Genomic DNA, 14596 nt, shown 5'->3' on the forward strand with positions numbered 1-14596 from the left:
TGGTGAACATGTCCCTTTCACACACTTCAGCAGAAGCAAGAACAGTAATTCAGTTTCAGCAATTCAGTTTCAGCATGCATTCCAAGCAAAGGACCAGTTCACAATGTACAGGCAGGGATTTGCAGAGATTTTCCATGTAAAATGAAAATCACTTGTGTTATATTTTACACCCTTGGAATTTTCCCCATTTGGGATCTTCCTCATCCCTTGACCTAATCAAAGGCATAAGTTAATGAGCAATCACCTCCCCAAAGCAGGCCTTTCGCATAAAAAGTTCCTTGGGTATCCAGTGATCCTCATTGTTCCCCAGAGCCACGTTCACTTTTAGAATAGCATCTCTTCCCTTTGAGCTGCTCTATCATGGCCTTGATTCTGTATCTGAAAGCTCAGCAGCTTGACTGTTTCAAAAGCAATCAGGACAACTAGCCACCAACTTAGAGTGACCTGTTCTCCCTGCTGATTCTTTCAGACCTTTGCAAACCTTACAAGCAACATCCCCCCCTGTTTTTCACTTGAACTCTTTTTCAAGCAACGCCATGAGTTATTGACTGAAGTCTCTCACAAGAAATAAAATCAGTTCTAATATTGCTGATTTCCCCCTGTCCTTTTCTCTAGATTTTCTTCGAAATATACAAGTTCAAGTGGGGTTCTAGTTGTTTGGGAAACATACCCCAAATCCATATGGGTCCTTTGTCAGCTGAAAGCACACTGCTAGCCAGATTCTAAGATTTTGTTCTGCTATTTCCTCTACAGAAACAAATGTGATGAAGCAGCATGGAGCTAAGGAGAGGAAAGACCTTCATAAAATCAAGTTTGCAGCTGACTTCTGAGAAAGCGCCATTGGTGGATGAGATTCCTACAGACAAGGATGATCTAGGAAAAGGCAAAAGGGTAGCAGTCGAGGGGAACAAAAGCGAAGTGGTCCAACTGGCAAGTTTGGCCACACACAAAAATGACCGATTTTCTAATACAACAACAAGGAGCGGGGCTAGTGAAAACATCTTAGTGCCATCTAGGTCTTCCTACAAACTGGTAAGAAAGAGTAAAACCCATGATTGTGTGATAGGGGTAGACAAAACAGAACAATGCAGCCACAGTGATAAAGCTTACAAGGAGGGCTCCTCAGCTCCAGGAAGAAGTAAAGGGCGACTTGTCAATAGCATCAGCTTTTCTGGGGTGGGGAGCACCCTGAATTCCAGTGGTAAGAAAGAGTCCGTGGTCAGCCCAAGCCAGTCCACTTGCAGCAGTCAGCAGATGATAGATTATAGAAACTTTGTGCCACAGATGCCTTTTGTACCAGCTGTAGCAAAAAGCATTCCCAGGAAGAGGATTTCCCTTAAGAGGTCTAAAAAAGGGCTCCGGGATATATTTCACATGAAAAAAAATAAACCAGAGAGCCTAACCCTGCTAGTTGAGAAGGGCAAGAGGCTGCCTTCTCCAGCGTGGAAGAGCGAGCTCTCAGGCAGGCTTGGGAAGTATCTTTTCAAACCCAGAGAAATCTTTGCAGCTGACTGCTTGGCACAAGACCTCTCCGACAGCGAAATGCAGTCCGACTCCTCCTATGACTACTGCAATGCTCTTTGTGAAGATGTCGCTTCTCTGAAGAGCTTTGACTCGCTCACTGGATGTGGGGAAATCTTTGCAGATGAGAGCTCTGCTCATTTGGAGCTGGAGAGCAGCAAAGAAGTGCTGGTGAGGCGATCCAAGCACAAAGAGAGCCCTGCCCTGGGGTCTTTTCAAGGGGGGGTGGAACAGCTGGCGTCCCCTGCCCAAAATGAAGCAGCTGAGTTTGCAAAATTTTGGGACAACATCAACAAGTCGGTGCGATTACATCAGAGCACGTTATTTGATAGGAGGTTGTTGAAGATACCCAGTCCTGACTTGGGAAAGACTAAACGTGAAGCTGCTGCTTCAATGACTGACCTGCTGGTGTCACCTGATAAAGATCCTGACAGTTCCAAAGAAAGCTCCGTAGATACCGGGACACCAAAAAGTGACCACCAAGAATCCACCTCCACCAGTGATGAAGGATACTATGATTCATTCTCTCCTGGGCAGGAGGATGAAATGAAGGAGGCTCAGACTCCTGGGGTTCCAGGTCGATTTCCCAGAGACAGTTACAGTGGCGATGCCCTTTATGAACTATTCTATGATCCCAATGAAGCCAAAATAAGCCCAGTCCTAGATGATGAGCTGTGTATGTCAGAAAGCATTTCAGAACAGGCCATTGAAATCCCTTTGTCAATTTACAGCTTTCATGTGGGAGCAGAGGAGAATATGGCTTCACAGCCAGCTGTTGACATCATTAGCCAGGGGTTTCTTCAGAGCACATGGAAAGGTAAGGAATGCTTGTTAAAGCTCTGTGATACTGAACTGTCACTGACCATGGGGATAATAAACTGGCTACGAAAAAACCCGGGATTGGTTTCCCCCACAGACCCGATTAGGAGTCCTGAATTACAGCTGGAAAAAAGTGACGATCCATTGGTCTCCTGTAGTCCCAGTCTATGCCAGAGTGAGCACGTAGCAGCTGAGGAGGAAAAACAAACCAAGGGAGAAACTGATATTTCTAATCCAAAGTCTTCTTTCGCTGATGACGATGACACAGTCCAGATGTGTTTAGGGGGCGTGGCTGAAAAAGACCAAAGGGAGGTTTCTTGGCCTCACACAGCTAGTGAGCATTCTCAGGTAAGAGAGGGAAACTGCCCTGAGGACTCATGTACTGCATCTGGGCTTCAGGAAGCCAACAGCACATCAGGTAGTGTGCCAAGATCACAAGCTATTGGAGACACTTTAGGGACCCGTTTGTCTGAAAAAGAGAAGATGCCAGTTTTAGGAGAATGCAAGGGACCTGGAGATAAAGCCCCATTAACAAGCGACCTGAACATGGAGCCTGCTTGCCAGAGCTCTCAAAATCCTTCATTAAATGATAGCCAGGAAGTAGAATCCTGTTATTCTTATATGACTGCAGCAACTTCCCCAATGGATTCCCTAGAGACAGCAGATGGCAATAAAACAATATATCGTTCCTTGTCTATTTCCTGCGACAAGCCAATGCAGCCTCTTACTCTGAGACATTTTCAAAGCTACATCAGCCCCACACAAAGGGACAGTGACACTACTATAGTGCAGCTTCTGGAACGTTGTGTCACTCAAGTTGCATCCTTAAAAATCAGCTATGAAAACAAACATCTGGAAGACAAATGCATCGGGAATGAAATGAACAACATAATTTGTAAGATGTCTCAATACAAAAACAAAATATTGTTGCAAAATGAATGCAACTGTATCACCCAGAGTTTAGAATACCCTGGTCTCCCTCACACAAACCAAGATAATTATGAGACAAGCCTCAAAGCCAGTAATCCATATCAGTTGAAACAAAATAAGGAATTAATTTGCTCTAAAGATCAGAAACACAGGACAAATATCCTAGATCATATGAGTCAGGTCACCAGGAGTAAAATAAATTTTGAATATGCCCAGCTAAATAATCAAGCCCTCTCTTACATAAAAGACTTTACATTCGAACCCAGACCAAGTGACTCTAACAGCATGACACCCCTTAGTAGGCCAACATTTTTACCTCTCTTCAACTCCGTTTGCTCAGCTGCACCCAATGATTTTTCACAAGCCTGCACAAACAGTTCACTGGACAAACCATTGCAAAGTAATGAATCTAAGCAGTGCAGCACAGCCTCATGCAGTTACACAGAAGAATACTACCAAGGACTCTCTGAACGGGCCACTCTTCCTAATAACCCAGAGCTGACTACCACAGACAGAGCAGTGACTGGCAAGAACCATCAATGACACACCAGTGTCACAAGGTAAGTTCTTGTAGAGACGATTGAAACAAAATGTGAAAAAATGAAATGTTAGCCATTCCCTTTAAACAGGATTAAGGCCCATTACACCTGGTTCTACTGAGTACTTTGTGCTCCTCACAGTTTGACCAGGTTCTTAATATCTGCTTTATAGAGATAGACAAACTAAGAAGAAAAGAAAGAGTTAAAATTGCACAGACTCCTGAAGCCAAGGGCCATATATTGCTTTAAGTAAGTGTCAAGTTCATGGACGTGAACGAGAGCTCCATGCAAAGGTGAAGGAGAAACTGGGTCTGATTCTTCATTCAGTTAAATCACATTCACTCTCATGTAACTCCATCAAAATCAACAATGCCTAATTGTAGACTGTATTATAGGTGTACATTGGGTTGTTAGTGTAATATATGGGTCCTAGTGAGTATTTCACAGGGATTGTTGCACATATTTACCTAGCAATTTTCCAGAATGTACAGAAAATTCAGGAACTTTCCTGATCACAACTGCAGAAACTGACATATTTGATACTGGATGTCAAAACATGGCTGCCATATAGTAAGTGTACAGAGAACTGCATCCATCACATAATGCTAGATTTTACAAAAGTTCTCTCCAATACTGATAATACAGCTTTATTTGCAGAATATGCCCCCCCCCACATCTCCACTCTAGCGTTGCTACAAGAAGTTAAGGTAGTCTGGATATCTTGCTTGCAAGTGGAACCTTAACTGCATTTTGTGAGTTTCTAACTTTTTTTTAATTTAACTCTAATGTCCTTGAAAAGTAACATGCCCTCAAACCACAGATTATTTATCATATTTAGAACAGCAGGGCTTAGGGGCCAGATGAGAAAGGGCCCCATTGTGGTAGGTGCTGTACCAACAGGAGAGACAGTTCCTGTCTTGAAGAGCTTACTGTCTCCTGCAACCTGAACTCCTCAGTAATGACAATTTGAGAATGTATTCCTTAGTTTTTTAAATAGCTATAAAATGGGACTGGGGAGGGAAGGAAGTTTTGGAGAGGGATTTCCTTCTTCAGGTCAGTAAAAGGAGGACCCCACTAAATGTGCACCTCTTAAGAGCCTTAGGAGAGAACCTGTCTCCTAGGGACCTGAGGAGATGTGTATCAGAACAGGCTCTGCCTGGCACTGACCTTCTGAAGAGCTTTATGATGCTTGTTAGGACTGCACAATCTGTGCCTTGCAACACCCTTTTACAGGGTTTATGCATGGGGCAGGGAGTCTCCTGGGAGCCTTCAGAGCCTGTGTAGTGTGTGGAAGTGAGCTGCAGAGAGACAAGAGGGCCAGTGGGAGGAGCAAAGGAGAAGCTCAGTGCTTCAGGTGAAGGAACTGAAGAAACCCTAGCACTTCTTTGACTTCTGCAGCAGGCAAGCATTCTGTAGCTCACAGCAGCATGAGTCCCCTCTCCTTAATCCACAGTGGTTTGTCAAGTAGAGAAGGCAAGGAAGGGAGAGTGCTCCTCCATGTACAAGCCCTAGGCTCGTTGAGTTCCTACCCCTCCAAAGCCTTTGAAAGCTCAGCCGCACCTTGCTACTGTTTTGACAAGCATCCCAACAGTAGCCATAGGGTAGTACCTTTTGAAAGCTCTCAGCAAAGAAAAGGGCCAAAAAAAACCCCCACAAACTTTCCCCCTACTCCATACTGTGAAAACCTAGGTCTCCAGCAGTCATTTGATGCACTCTGCGACTATGATTGCTAGTTAATACCTTCTGAAAGTATACTTTATTCTACAACATTTTGGTGATGGGAACTAGATCTGAATCTAGTACAGGAAGGTGCTTTTTAACCCCTTTCTCCAATTATTTTTACATTTTGTAGAAAATTTTTAACTCAGGTTCAGGGCTAAAACTGCTGATTTTGAGGCCAGGGTGACTGTGGATTCTGAAGTGGGCTAAAATCAGTTATGTAAAGCATCCTAACTATGGACCTACCAGCGTCACTCCAATATCCAAAAAGAAAAAAAAATCCTGTATCGACTAGCTCACCTCATCAGCTGCAAAGTGTTCTGCTCTCTGCTATTGTACTTGTAATGACAATCCAAGATGGCTTCTTTTTCCACTATAGTTCACATAATTTCAGCTTGCACCTTGCCATGAAAGAACAGATTGTAGCTCTTGGAACTAGCTGCTGCTGTGAGATTTATAATAGAATAAAAAAGGAAAGATTAGCAGTCACAGTTACTACAGGTAAGTCCCCAATGCTGGCCAGATCTGCCTAGCATTAGATCAGTGGACTAATATATATGTTTGCTTGTTGTCTCTACTTTATAGTTGAAATTCATTCATAAGGCTCTGCTATGCAGATCCATTAGTTCTCGAGCTTGGACGGCTTGAAGAAATTCTATTTCTATTCACTGTCTGCTAGAAAGGGAGGGCAGAATTGTAGCTGATGTAACTGTCAGAAGTGGTAATATACTGTATCATAACACGGTATGAGATATACTGCAAGTAGACATTATTGGTCTCAGGGCATTTTCTACTGCATCATATCAAATGGCAGCTGCTATATGCCACCACTTGTCAGTGTAGATACCTGCAGTGTTAGGGATATAATAGAGTTCATATGCCACAGCACATGCCCCAAAGCGGTGTTAATATTTGCTCTTTGCAAAAGGGATATGCTAGTTTGTGACAGAAGATTTGTCTAACAAAGTAAAAATGAATAGTACACACATTTTACCAATTTAAAATGTAGATGGAATTTGTATATTTGTGGGTTGTGTGCTCAGAAGCATCATTTCGGGTAATCATTTTGCTACAGTCTCCTTCATTGTTATTACACTCTTACTGAAAATGAATTTACACAAAATTATTAAAATGGTATTTAGCATGGATGTTAGAAATAGCGGTGGTGGTAGCTATTAACAGTGTAACGTGGAGTTTTCCCATCTGGACTCATCTTCCCTGGTCGTTTTTGAGCCCACATTAACAGATGGCTTGTGGGTTCATTTTGGATTTAATATTTTGGAAGATGACTGAAGATCCTCTACCATATTGATGAAGGTGGGAGTGGGAGAAGGGCAGAAAATACACGGGGCACCTGCTCTAATGCTAGAGAGAAATACAACGATAAGAAAGTACACCTGCTCTGGGCAGGATTGCTTAAACCTAGAGAGTTTACACATGACAAAAGCTCTAAGGCTGCGATGATCTCACTATTTTAAAATGTCATGCTTGGGAAAGGCTCTGTAGTGACAGTCATAGAGACTGAAGTCCTTAGTTTAGCCACAGAACAAACGCTGCACTGGCAGCATCAGTGCAGGCTTCCTACCGAGAATCTTACACCCTGTCCTGCAGGAGGGGTGGAAGGGCAGTGAAGCCTCCATGCATGCAACAGGGATGAAGATGTTCAAACCTGGTGGTGATGTGCTTGTAGCTGAAGATCTCAAGTACCTTGACCTCCACATGTTCCAGTTTCCCCAATGAGAAATGACGCCATTCCTCCTCCCTCTCGCCAAACTGGCACATGCTTTCTCCTCAGCCACGTGAGACCAAATACACAGCTAGCGCTCTTCCCGAGTTCTCCAACCACACTTACCACCCCTCTTGACCTTCCTGTACCAGCTTCTCTCCTTTTCACTCTCACCTCCCACCCACTGAAGCCCGATGACTTTGGCAAGTAGCATGGCAACTGGGAGAAACAGCTCCAGATCCTCTTCATTCTCCCTCTCCCCTTCAATTCATGGGGTGAATTTGCAAATCCCATTTGTAAGTTACACATCAGTGGGTCACAACCAGTAATTCCCAGCACAATAGGTCTGTACCTAAAGCAGGAAAGGAGTGGTTTAACATCCTTGTTTTGAGATGTAGAACATGGGTGTGGCACCAGTGGAAGTTACTCGTAAGAAATACTTGGCAAGAGATTGACAAAAGTATTAAAACAGTTTGAGGGGCAGTGAATAGACATAACCTTACCCGGCACTCTAAATTTGTGTTCCAACGGGTCACGAGAGCAGGCAGGTTCTAGACAATTGGGCCTTCCTCTGAGAATACCCTGGCATTGGAGGTTCTAAAGCAGGAATCCCTCAGTTTGAACAGGAGGAGCTGCTGGGATGGCTTTCTCCTGGAGGGGAGTTCTCCCTGGAGACCACACCCCAGGAACTGACAGCAAGAACAGATTATACCACCATGACTGGACAGAGGTAGAGAGAGAAGCTCTCAGATTACTGGGCCCACATTCATTTTGGGATTCATAGATCTTAACAGATATTTTGAACCGCCCTCTTAAGTGAAGAGGTAGATAAGGCAGAATACCAAGCACTTATAAGTGCTCATAATAGCTCATCTCATTCAGATGTGAGCCCTTGCATCATCTGACATGTTTGGGTGCATTTCAGGGATAGCACTAAAGAGAGTGCGTTGCAATAATCTAGCTTTAGGATTAGAAAGGAAGAGATGATTGAGACAAGGTCCATATCAAAAAAGGAATGGCCGTGCATCTTGGCCAAATGTAGATAAAAGAAGACAGTACAGTGCAGGCCATAGCTGTCATCTAGCAACCGAGAAGCGGCAATGGGTATAATATGACCCAGATACAGCAGAGAGATATTGTAAAGGTCAGATATAGATCTCCAATAAAAGGCATATTCATGGCCAACTCAAGTGCTTTCTCTTACCTATCATCTTCTCTTCCATCCTGTCTACCCTAAACTAGGCAGTTGGCTCTCCTGTGCGCGCACACCTCCCTCCCTCCCCAAAAGGCACAGGAAAATCAGAGATGCAATATTTGGATTTGACAGAAAGGGGATGTAGATTTGAGTCTCACCTAGATATTGGCTATGCTGTGGGCTAAAATATATCATTATCGTCCCTAGTGGCTGTAGCTACATATTTAACAGGTGGAAAGAAAAAGATGGAACCCTGTAGAAATGCACTTGAGAGCCCTTGAGCGAGGAAAGAGCATCGTTACCCCTTCAAAGCCCATGGAAGTCAGTGCATTCCACTGTCTTCACTAGAGTTTGGGTCAAGCCCTAATGTCTTTTGGGAACTCTCAGAAGCAAGTAGTAACTCACTCACTGAAGGGCCTTCCCCTCCATTTCCATATGATTCCACAACTGAGTAAACTGAATCTTGTGGAGGACAGCAGTATCCAACTTGGCTGAGAGATCTAACAAAATCAGTATGGATATGTTAGCCATATCCATTACCAGGAGAGAGGGGGCGAATGAGATGAGAGATGAGCCCCACTCACAGAGAATGCCATGCCAGCAATAGCCCCCTCCTTAAAATGATAGTTCTTTTACTGGAGAGCCCTCATTGATGGTAGCATGGAACAGGGAAACAGGTGATCTAAAATAATGGATCTGTGCTCCAGTATTGGCAAGAAGAATGTGCATTTCAACAGAAATGCACCCTTTTCTGAGACTTATGGATTTATAAATTGAGCTGCCCAAGCCTGTCTGCATGTAAGAAGCAGATTCTAAAATCTCATCTGACAGAATAAAACACACCCTACTCAGACAAAATGTATCATCATCAGGTACAAATTTACTGCTAGAGACATATGGTACCATGTAACAAGAGAAGATGGAGAGTAAGGTGATGGGCCACTGCCTTTACTAGTACATTTGAATGTTAGTCACCATGTGCCCAGACACTAGGGCTAGATGCTAAATTAAACAATTTTCTTCTTCATTAAACATTATGGCTTCCGGACTTGGCTCTGTATCATGGTACTGTCTGCATCTGACTTTTTCACTGATCTTTACTGTGTGTAAAATCAGAGCTTTGTCAGAAAGAGGAGAGAAGGATTTCACCAGCATGTTTACCAGGAAAGATTTTTAGATGTACAGTTATAAACAAAGATGCTCTCTCAGAGGACAGATGCTCTATAAACAGTGTTAAATTTGTTTCATTTTGAAGCAGAGGAGATTGATTTGCCATTCTGCCCGTTATTGCAGTAGCAGGGTTTCCATGGATACAGTCTGATAGCGGTTGTTTTTTCCCCCTGGCAGCAGTAGAGGGCTAAATTCTGATCTCAGCTGCATCAGTATAAATCTGAAGCCACTGGAATTACTCCAGATTTGCACAGACAGCAGAATTTAGCTTCTAGTGTTTTGCAGCCCTGTAATCAGGATTTTCACTGGAGGGAAATCAAGTTCTGTATTCAGGAGGTGTGCTTAAGGCACAGCGCAAGCACAGCAAACCACCGTGTGTTACAAGTGAGAAGTGCAGATGAGCCAAAGCCCAAAATACAAACACATCAACTTCCTGTTCAGTGGCTTAGTAGACCCTCCTGACAGACCCTCCTGCAAAACTTCAGGTCTGGTTTTGGCTACCAAATGAATTACCTCATAATATCTGCCTTGGATTGGACCAAATATTGTTTCATCCGTATTAAAAATGGTTGCTGTAGTGTGAAGAACACTTCCCTCCCTGCTCTTTTTCCCATGAAACACAGGAAGGCACGGAGGAAAAAAAACAAAGTCAGTATCTAATCTATTGAGCAGACATTTTAACCAATACCAGTATATAAGAGGATTGAACAAAGCAGCTGGCTCATAGAGTAGAGCAGAGGAGAAGGACTGACTGAGGCATATTCTGTAGCGGTTTGATTTTGTATTTACCAACCAGCTAGTAGCAAACAAAGGAATTTTGTTGGTTTTTTCTTGGGAGGCAGGTGAGGAGAAGGAGAGTTTTCAGTCTCTCTGTACTCATCTGTAGAACTCCTATCCTGCCTCTATTTTTAAGTTCCTCTTAAAAGCCCACTTCCATTGTGCTCGCTATATAAATTTTTGTTGATTTGTACCAACTTCCCATCTGGCGGTCCTCCCCTTTCCCGACCTCTGTCTGCTTGTCTGTCCGGTCATCCTTAGACTGTGAGCTCCTCGGGGCAGTGGCTATGTTTCAGCATAACTGCACCTGTATTTCCCCGCAGTCCTCCCTTGAAGACACTCACTTAAGGTTTCTGGCTCCCAGCCACCACCACTTTTGGGCAGAGACCTGCATCTTTTGCTCTCCTGACTGGGTTTTTTGTTTTTTTTTTTTAAAAAAGGCTGCACAGCTCCCTGCCTTACATTGTGCTATCCCCAGCAAGCCCTTCTGCCTAAAGGCCAGTGCCTGTGCTTCGCTTTCTCTCTGAGGGCAGTGAGCAGTTGCAAGTACCATACAGTTCTTTCTAAGCAAACTCCTTTATTCTTAAGGAAAAAACAGAGAAAACATGTTAATAACCAATTACAGGTCCTATACACATACTAAAAGCTTACCAGGAGTCACCCATCAGTCTTATGGGGTCCCACTAGGCCAAAATCTTTCCAACGGTTACCCATTTGTTGAATCAGAGAAGGCCCTGAGTCAGTTTAAAACAGACTTTTTATATCAAAAGCCCTTTCTTTGTTTTTTCCAGCAACCAACAGACAATCAGAACCAGTATATGCAAGTCTCCCCAGGGGGAGGTACCTCCATGGAGGCATTTATTATTTAAGTGCTTCACCTTAATCATCCCCTACTGTTCTTAGTTGCCACAGCTCCCCCAGGAACCTTCCCCCTTTCCCCTTGTGAGTTACATGCAGTCCCTGGCTTACAGTGGTACATAGGCCATTCATGCACTTAACACAAAATGGTCTCTACAACCTCATGCAATTATCTGTGATGTGTGCCCTATCTTGTTGTGTATCTGGCATAGCAGAGGCACTACCACAGATGTACGCTGTTCAGAGTGGATACCATCTTGAAGTGATTAGCAGAATACTAACGTAATACAATACAGAATACCGTCACAAGTTAATCAGACTGGCGGTGGTGTTTCAGAGAGATCGCTTGCGCAACAGTCCTAGGGGACACTGGATAATACTGTTCGCATTTTTCTTGGAGGAGGAGGAGGAGGAACAAAAAAAACAAAGAAACCACCAAACCCCAATAAAGATAACATCTTAAATAAAACCAAACCCCCTAGGCCTCCTTCAAAGCTTTAGTACTGCTCACTGAGAAACCTTCTCTAACAACTTTTCCTCCCCACCCCTGAGGGTCTGACTGCACTGCAATTGAAGCTTGGCTAGGCATACTGGCATTAGCTTTACCTGCACCAGCATGGCTAAAAATAGCAGCAGCAGTATGGGCTTCGGCACTAGCTGTAGAAGCGCAACATGGACCCTGGTACGTACTTGTGTTACTGAACCCTGTGCTGCTGCATCAACACTGCTAATTTTAGCCATGCGAGCGCAGGTGCATCTACCCAAGCTGCAATCATGCCTCAGATCTCAGTATAGATCTACTCTGAATCACTATTCTAGTCTCTGCTGGTCTTCTTTAGCTGCATTTGAGGTTCCCCTGCTGAAATTTGGGGAGCACAAGTTTTGTCACATGACATTCCTCATTTTCATCGTTTGGTTATTGCCTTTAAAAGCATGTCACCTCTGGCTGAGAGCTAGAAAAGAGGAGATCATGTGGGAGTTGAGAACATACTACCTCTGTCTGCAATGGGAAAGTTTTGCTGGCAGGTTGCCGTGTAATTCAGTGGGCAACTTTCTTCCTGAACATGTAGCTATTTTCTTCTAGAAAAGTTTCAGTAACACGTAAGTCAGGATGTATCTGAAATGGTATGTATCATAACTAGAGTGATGAGGCATTGATATAATCATGAGTCAGTGGTGGCCAGCTGTAGCACAGGAAGCATGCACAATTAACTGTACTTAGTAGGCAAATTCCTGTCTCAAGGGAGCACCCAAAATTGAGCACAATTCTCCATCACCTTTATTAAGAAACAATTCTAGTCAGTTCCTTTAGCGGCCACTTAAGAAAGGTTTCACTGTGTATATATCGCTATGGCTTGGCAAGTCTCTCTCTGTTCTGTTCCAAATCAAGGCATGTGTGTCTCATTTAGTAACATCTATGGCTGTGAAGGCAGGTTCTAAATCCTTTATCTTATACCAGCGCTTGGACTCTGATGTTGACAGTACGGGGAGTGGATAGTGCATGACTGGAGAGTCTCTCTACTGAGTGAGGCATTAAAGCACAGCTTCTCTGTCCCTCTGTGAGCTCTTTGGATGAGGGTTAAAAACGTCATGGCACTTACTGAAAGTGACGGGAGACAGTGATGACTGTTGCCTAAATTAAATAATGGGTCTGCAGGTAACAATGGGCCCTTTTCCCATAACCGCTTCTCCTTCCTTGAGGGCTGATTTTATTTTCAAAGGAAAAACTGGGACATTCTGATGGGGTGTCACAGGGAAGCATTTTGGGGGCATATGGGAGATGTGGGAAGGAAGACACTTCAGTTTGTTCTTCCTATTTCCCCATTCAGAATAAAAACAAAGAAAATAAACAAAAACAAAACACTGGGACACTTTACAGTCAAGGACAAGGTATGAGAAAAAACAGTATTTATCCCTCTGTCGCCTCTTCACTGATCTCTTAGCCTCAACCTTTCCCCCGCCATCTGGCCCTAACCCTTCCATCTCCTCCATGCCCACCAGTTCTCCCCCTCCTATTAACCAGTTGTGCTCAGCTCTCCCATCTCACAATCTGTCAGTTCCCTCAGCTCCCTCCTACCCAACCCCAACCTGCTCAGAAGCCCCGCCTCCTCCACACCTATCCCCTCAAGGCTGAGAAAACACAGCTTGGAAAACACCCCCTCATCCCTGGACCATCTCCCAGAAAACCCTCCAGGACTCTGACAAATCATCCCTAGGCTCAGAAGGCTTCCCCTCTCCTACCTGACACCCACCACCACCAGGCTCAGAAAGCCTCTCCGTCCCCATTCCTACTCATTTCTGAGCCTGAAGTTGCACAGGCAGCAGGGAGAGATTGTTTTGCACAGGGTGGGTAATGCATAAAACTAAACTGTACAATTGCTACAACAGGCCAGCTGTAATAGATGCATGGTTCTTTTCTTAAATTATTATTACACTAGAGATGTGTGCTGACTTTGTGGAATTCCACCCTGCAGCAAACTGGAAATGATTATGCATGAAATGAAAATGCAGTGGTCTGCGTAGGGTGACCAGATGTCCCGATTTTCTGGGGACAGTCCCAATTTTTGGGTCTTTTTTTATATAGGCGCCTATTACGCCCCCCTGTCTCGATTTTTCATATTTGCTGTCTGGTCCCCCTAGGTCTGCACACCAGGAGAATACAGCTAGCCCTGCACAGTAACTACAGCGCTGTAGCCTCAAAAGCCATCCAAGTTCAGACAATTAAACCCCACAAGGCAACAACAAAACCAAACTTTGCACTGTGTTCCCAGTTCATATTTGCACAGGGGTAGATGACTACACAAGGTGCAAGGCAGTGGAGAATCAGACCCCAAGATTCAGCAAGACTAAGGGTTATTTTTTCCTCCATTGCTGTGTATTTAATGTGTCACGGGCACATTTTTTTCCTTATCAGAAACAAACCAAGGTGGCCTCTGGACTACACTATTCAGGAGATCAGATGATAAAAGAACCTAAGTTCTTTAAGATGCATTTCTTTAAAAAGAGTAGCTATAATGTGAGGCACTTACACAGAAAATTATTCTTGAACTGTTAACTAATGAATTAACATGAACAGTTTGTTACTTGCAAAGTCTAGAAATATTGGTGTGTGGCACTATATTGCTATTTACACAGGAGAAGCATCTGCTCTGTGCTACTCTACTTAGCACAGTTAGTTGAATCAAACAATATGTTGGGCATTGACTGGTTACCTTGTTATGTTTGCTATATAGTTGGTTAAAACAGTAAATTTTTTCATGAACACTAAACATAATGAAATTTTTCTTGACATTTCAAAATCTGGAAATTTTTCACAGCTCTAGTTTGCAGTAAATTGTGCTT

The 14596-nt window shown here is 43.7% G+C and overlaps 1 protein-coding gene across 2 annotated transcripts in view; it reads left to right on the plus strand.

Annotated features, from left to right (window-relative positions):
- The window catches only part of AMER3 (APC membrane recruitment protein 3), a 55495-nt gene that overhangs the window by 14202 nt on the left and 26697 nt on the right, over nt 1-14596 (plus strand). For both annotated transcript variants that reach the window (XM_039489146.1, XM_039489145.1), the window contains one exon: nt 754-3830. In XM_039489146.1, the coding sequence (XP_039345080.1) occupies nt 775-3813 (3039 nt within the window). In that variant the 5' untranslated portion in view covers nt 754-774 and the 3' untranslated portion in view covers nt 3814-3830. The remainder of the gene's footprint in view (nt 1-753; nt 3831-14596) is intronic.

This window comes from Mauremys reevesii, linkage group 9 (genome assembly GCF_016161935.1).
Source record: "Mauremys reevesii isolate NIE-2019 linkage group 9, ASM1616193v1, whole genome shotgun sequence".
Taxonomy (NCBI): Eukaryota; Metazoa; Chordata; order Testudines; family Geoemydidae; genus Mauremys; species Mauremys reevesii.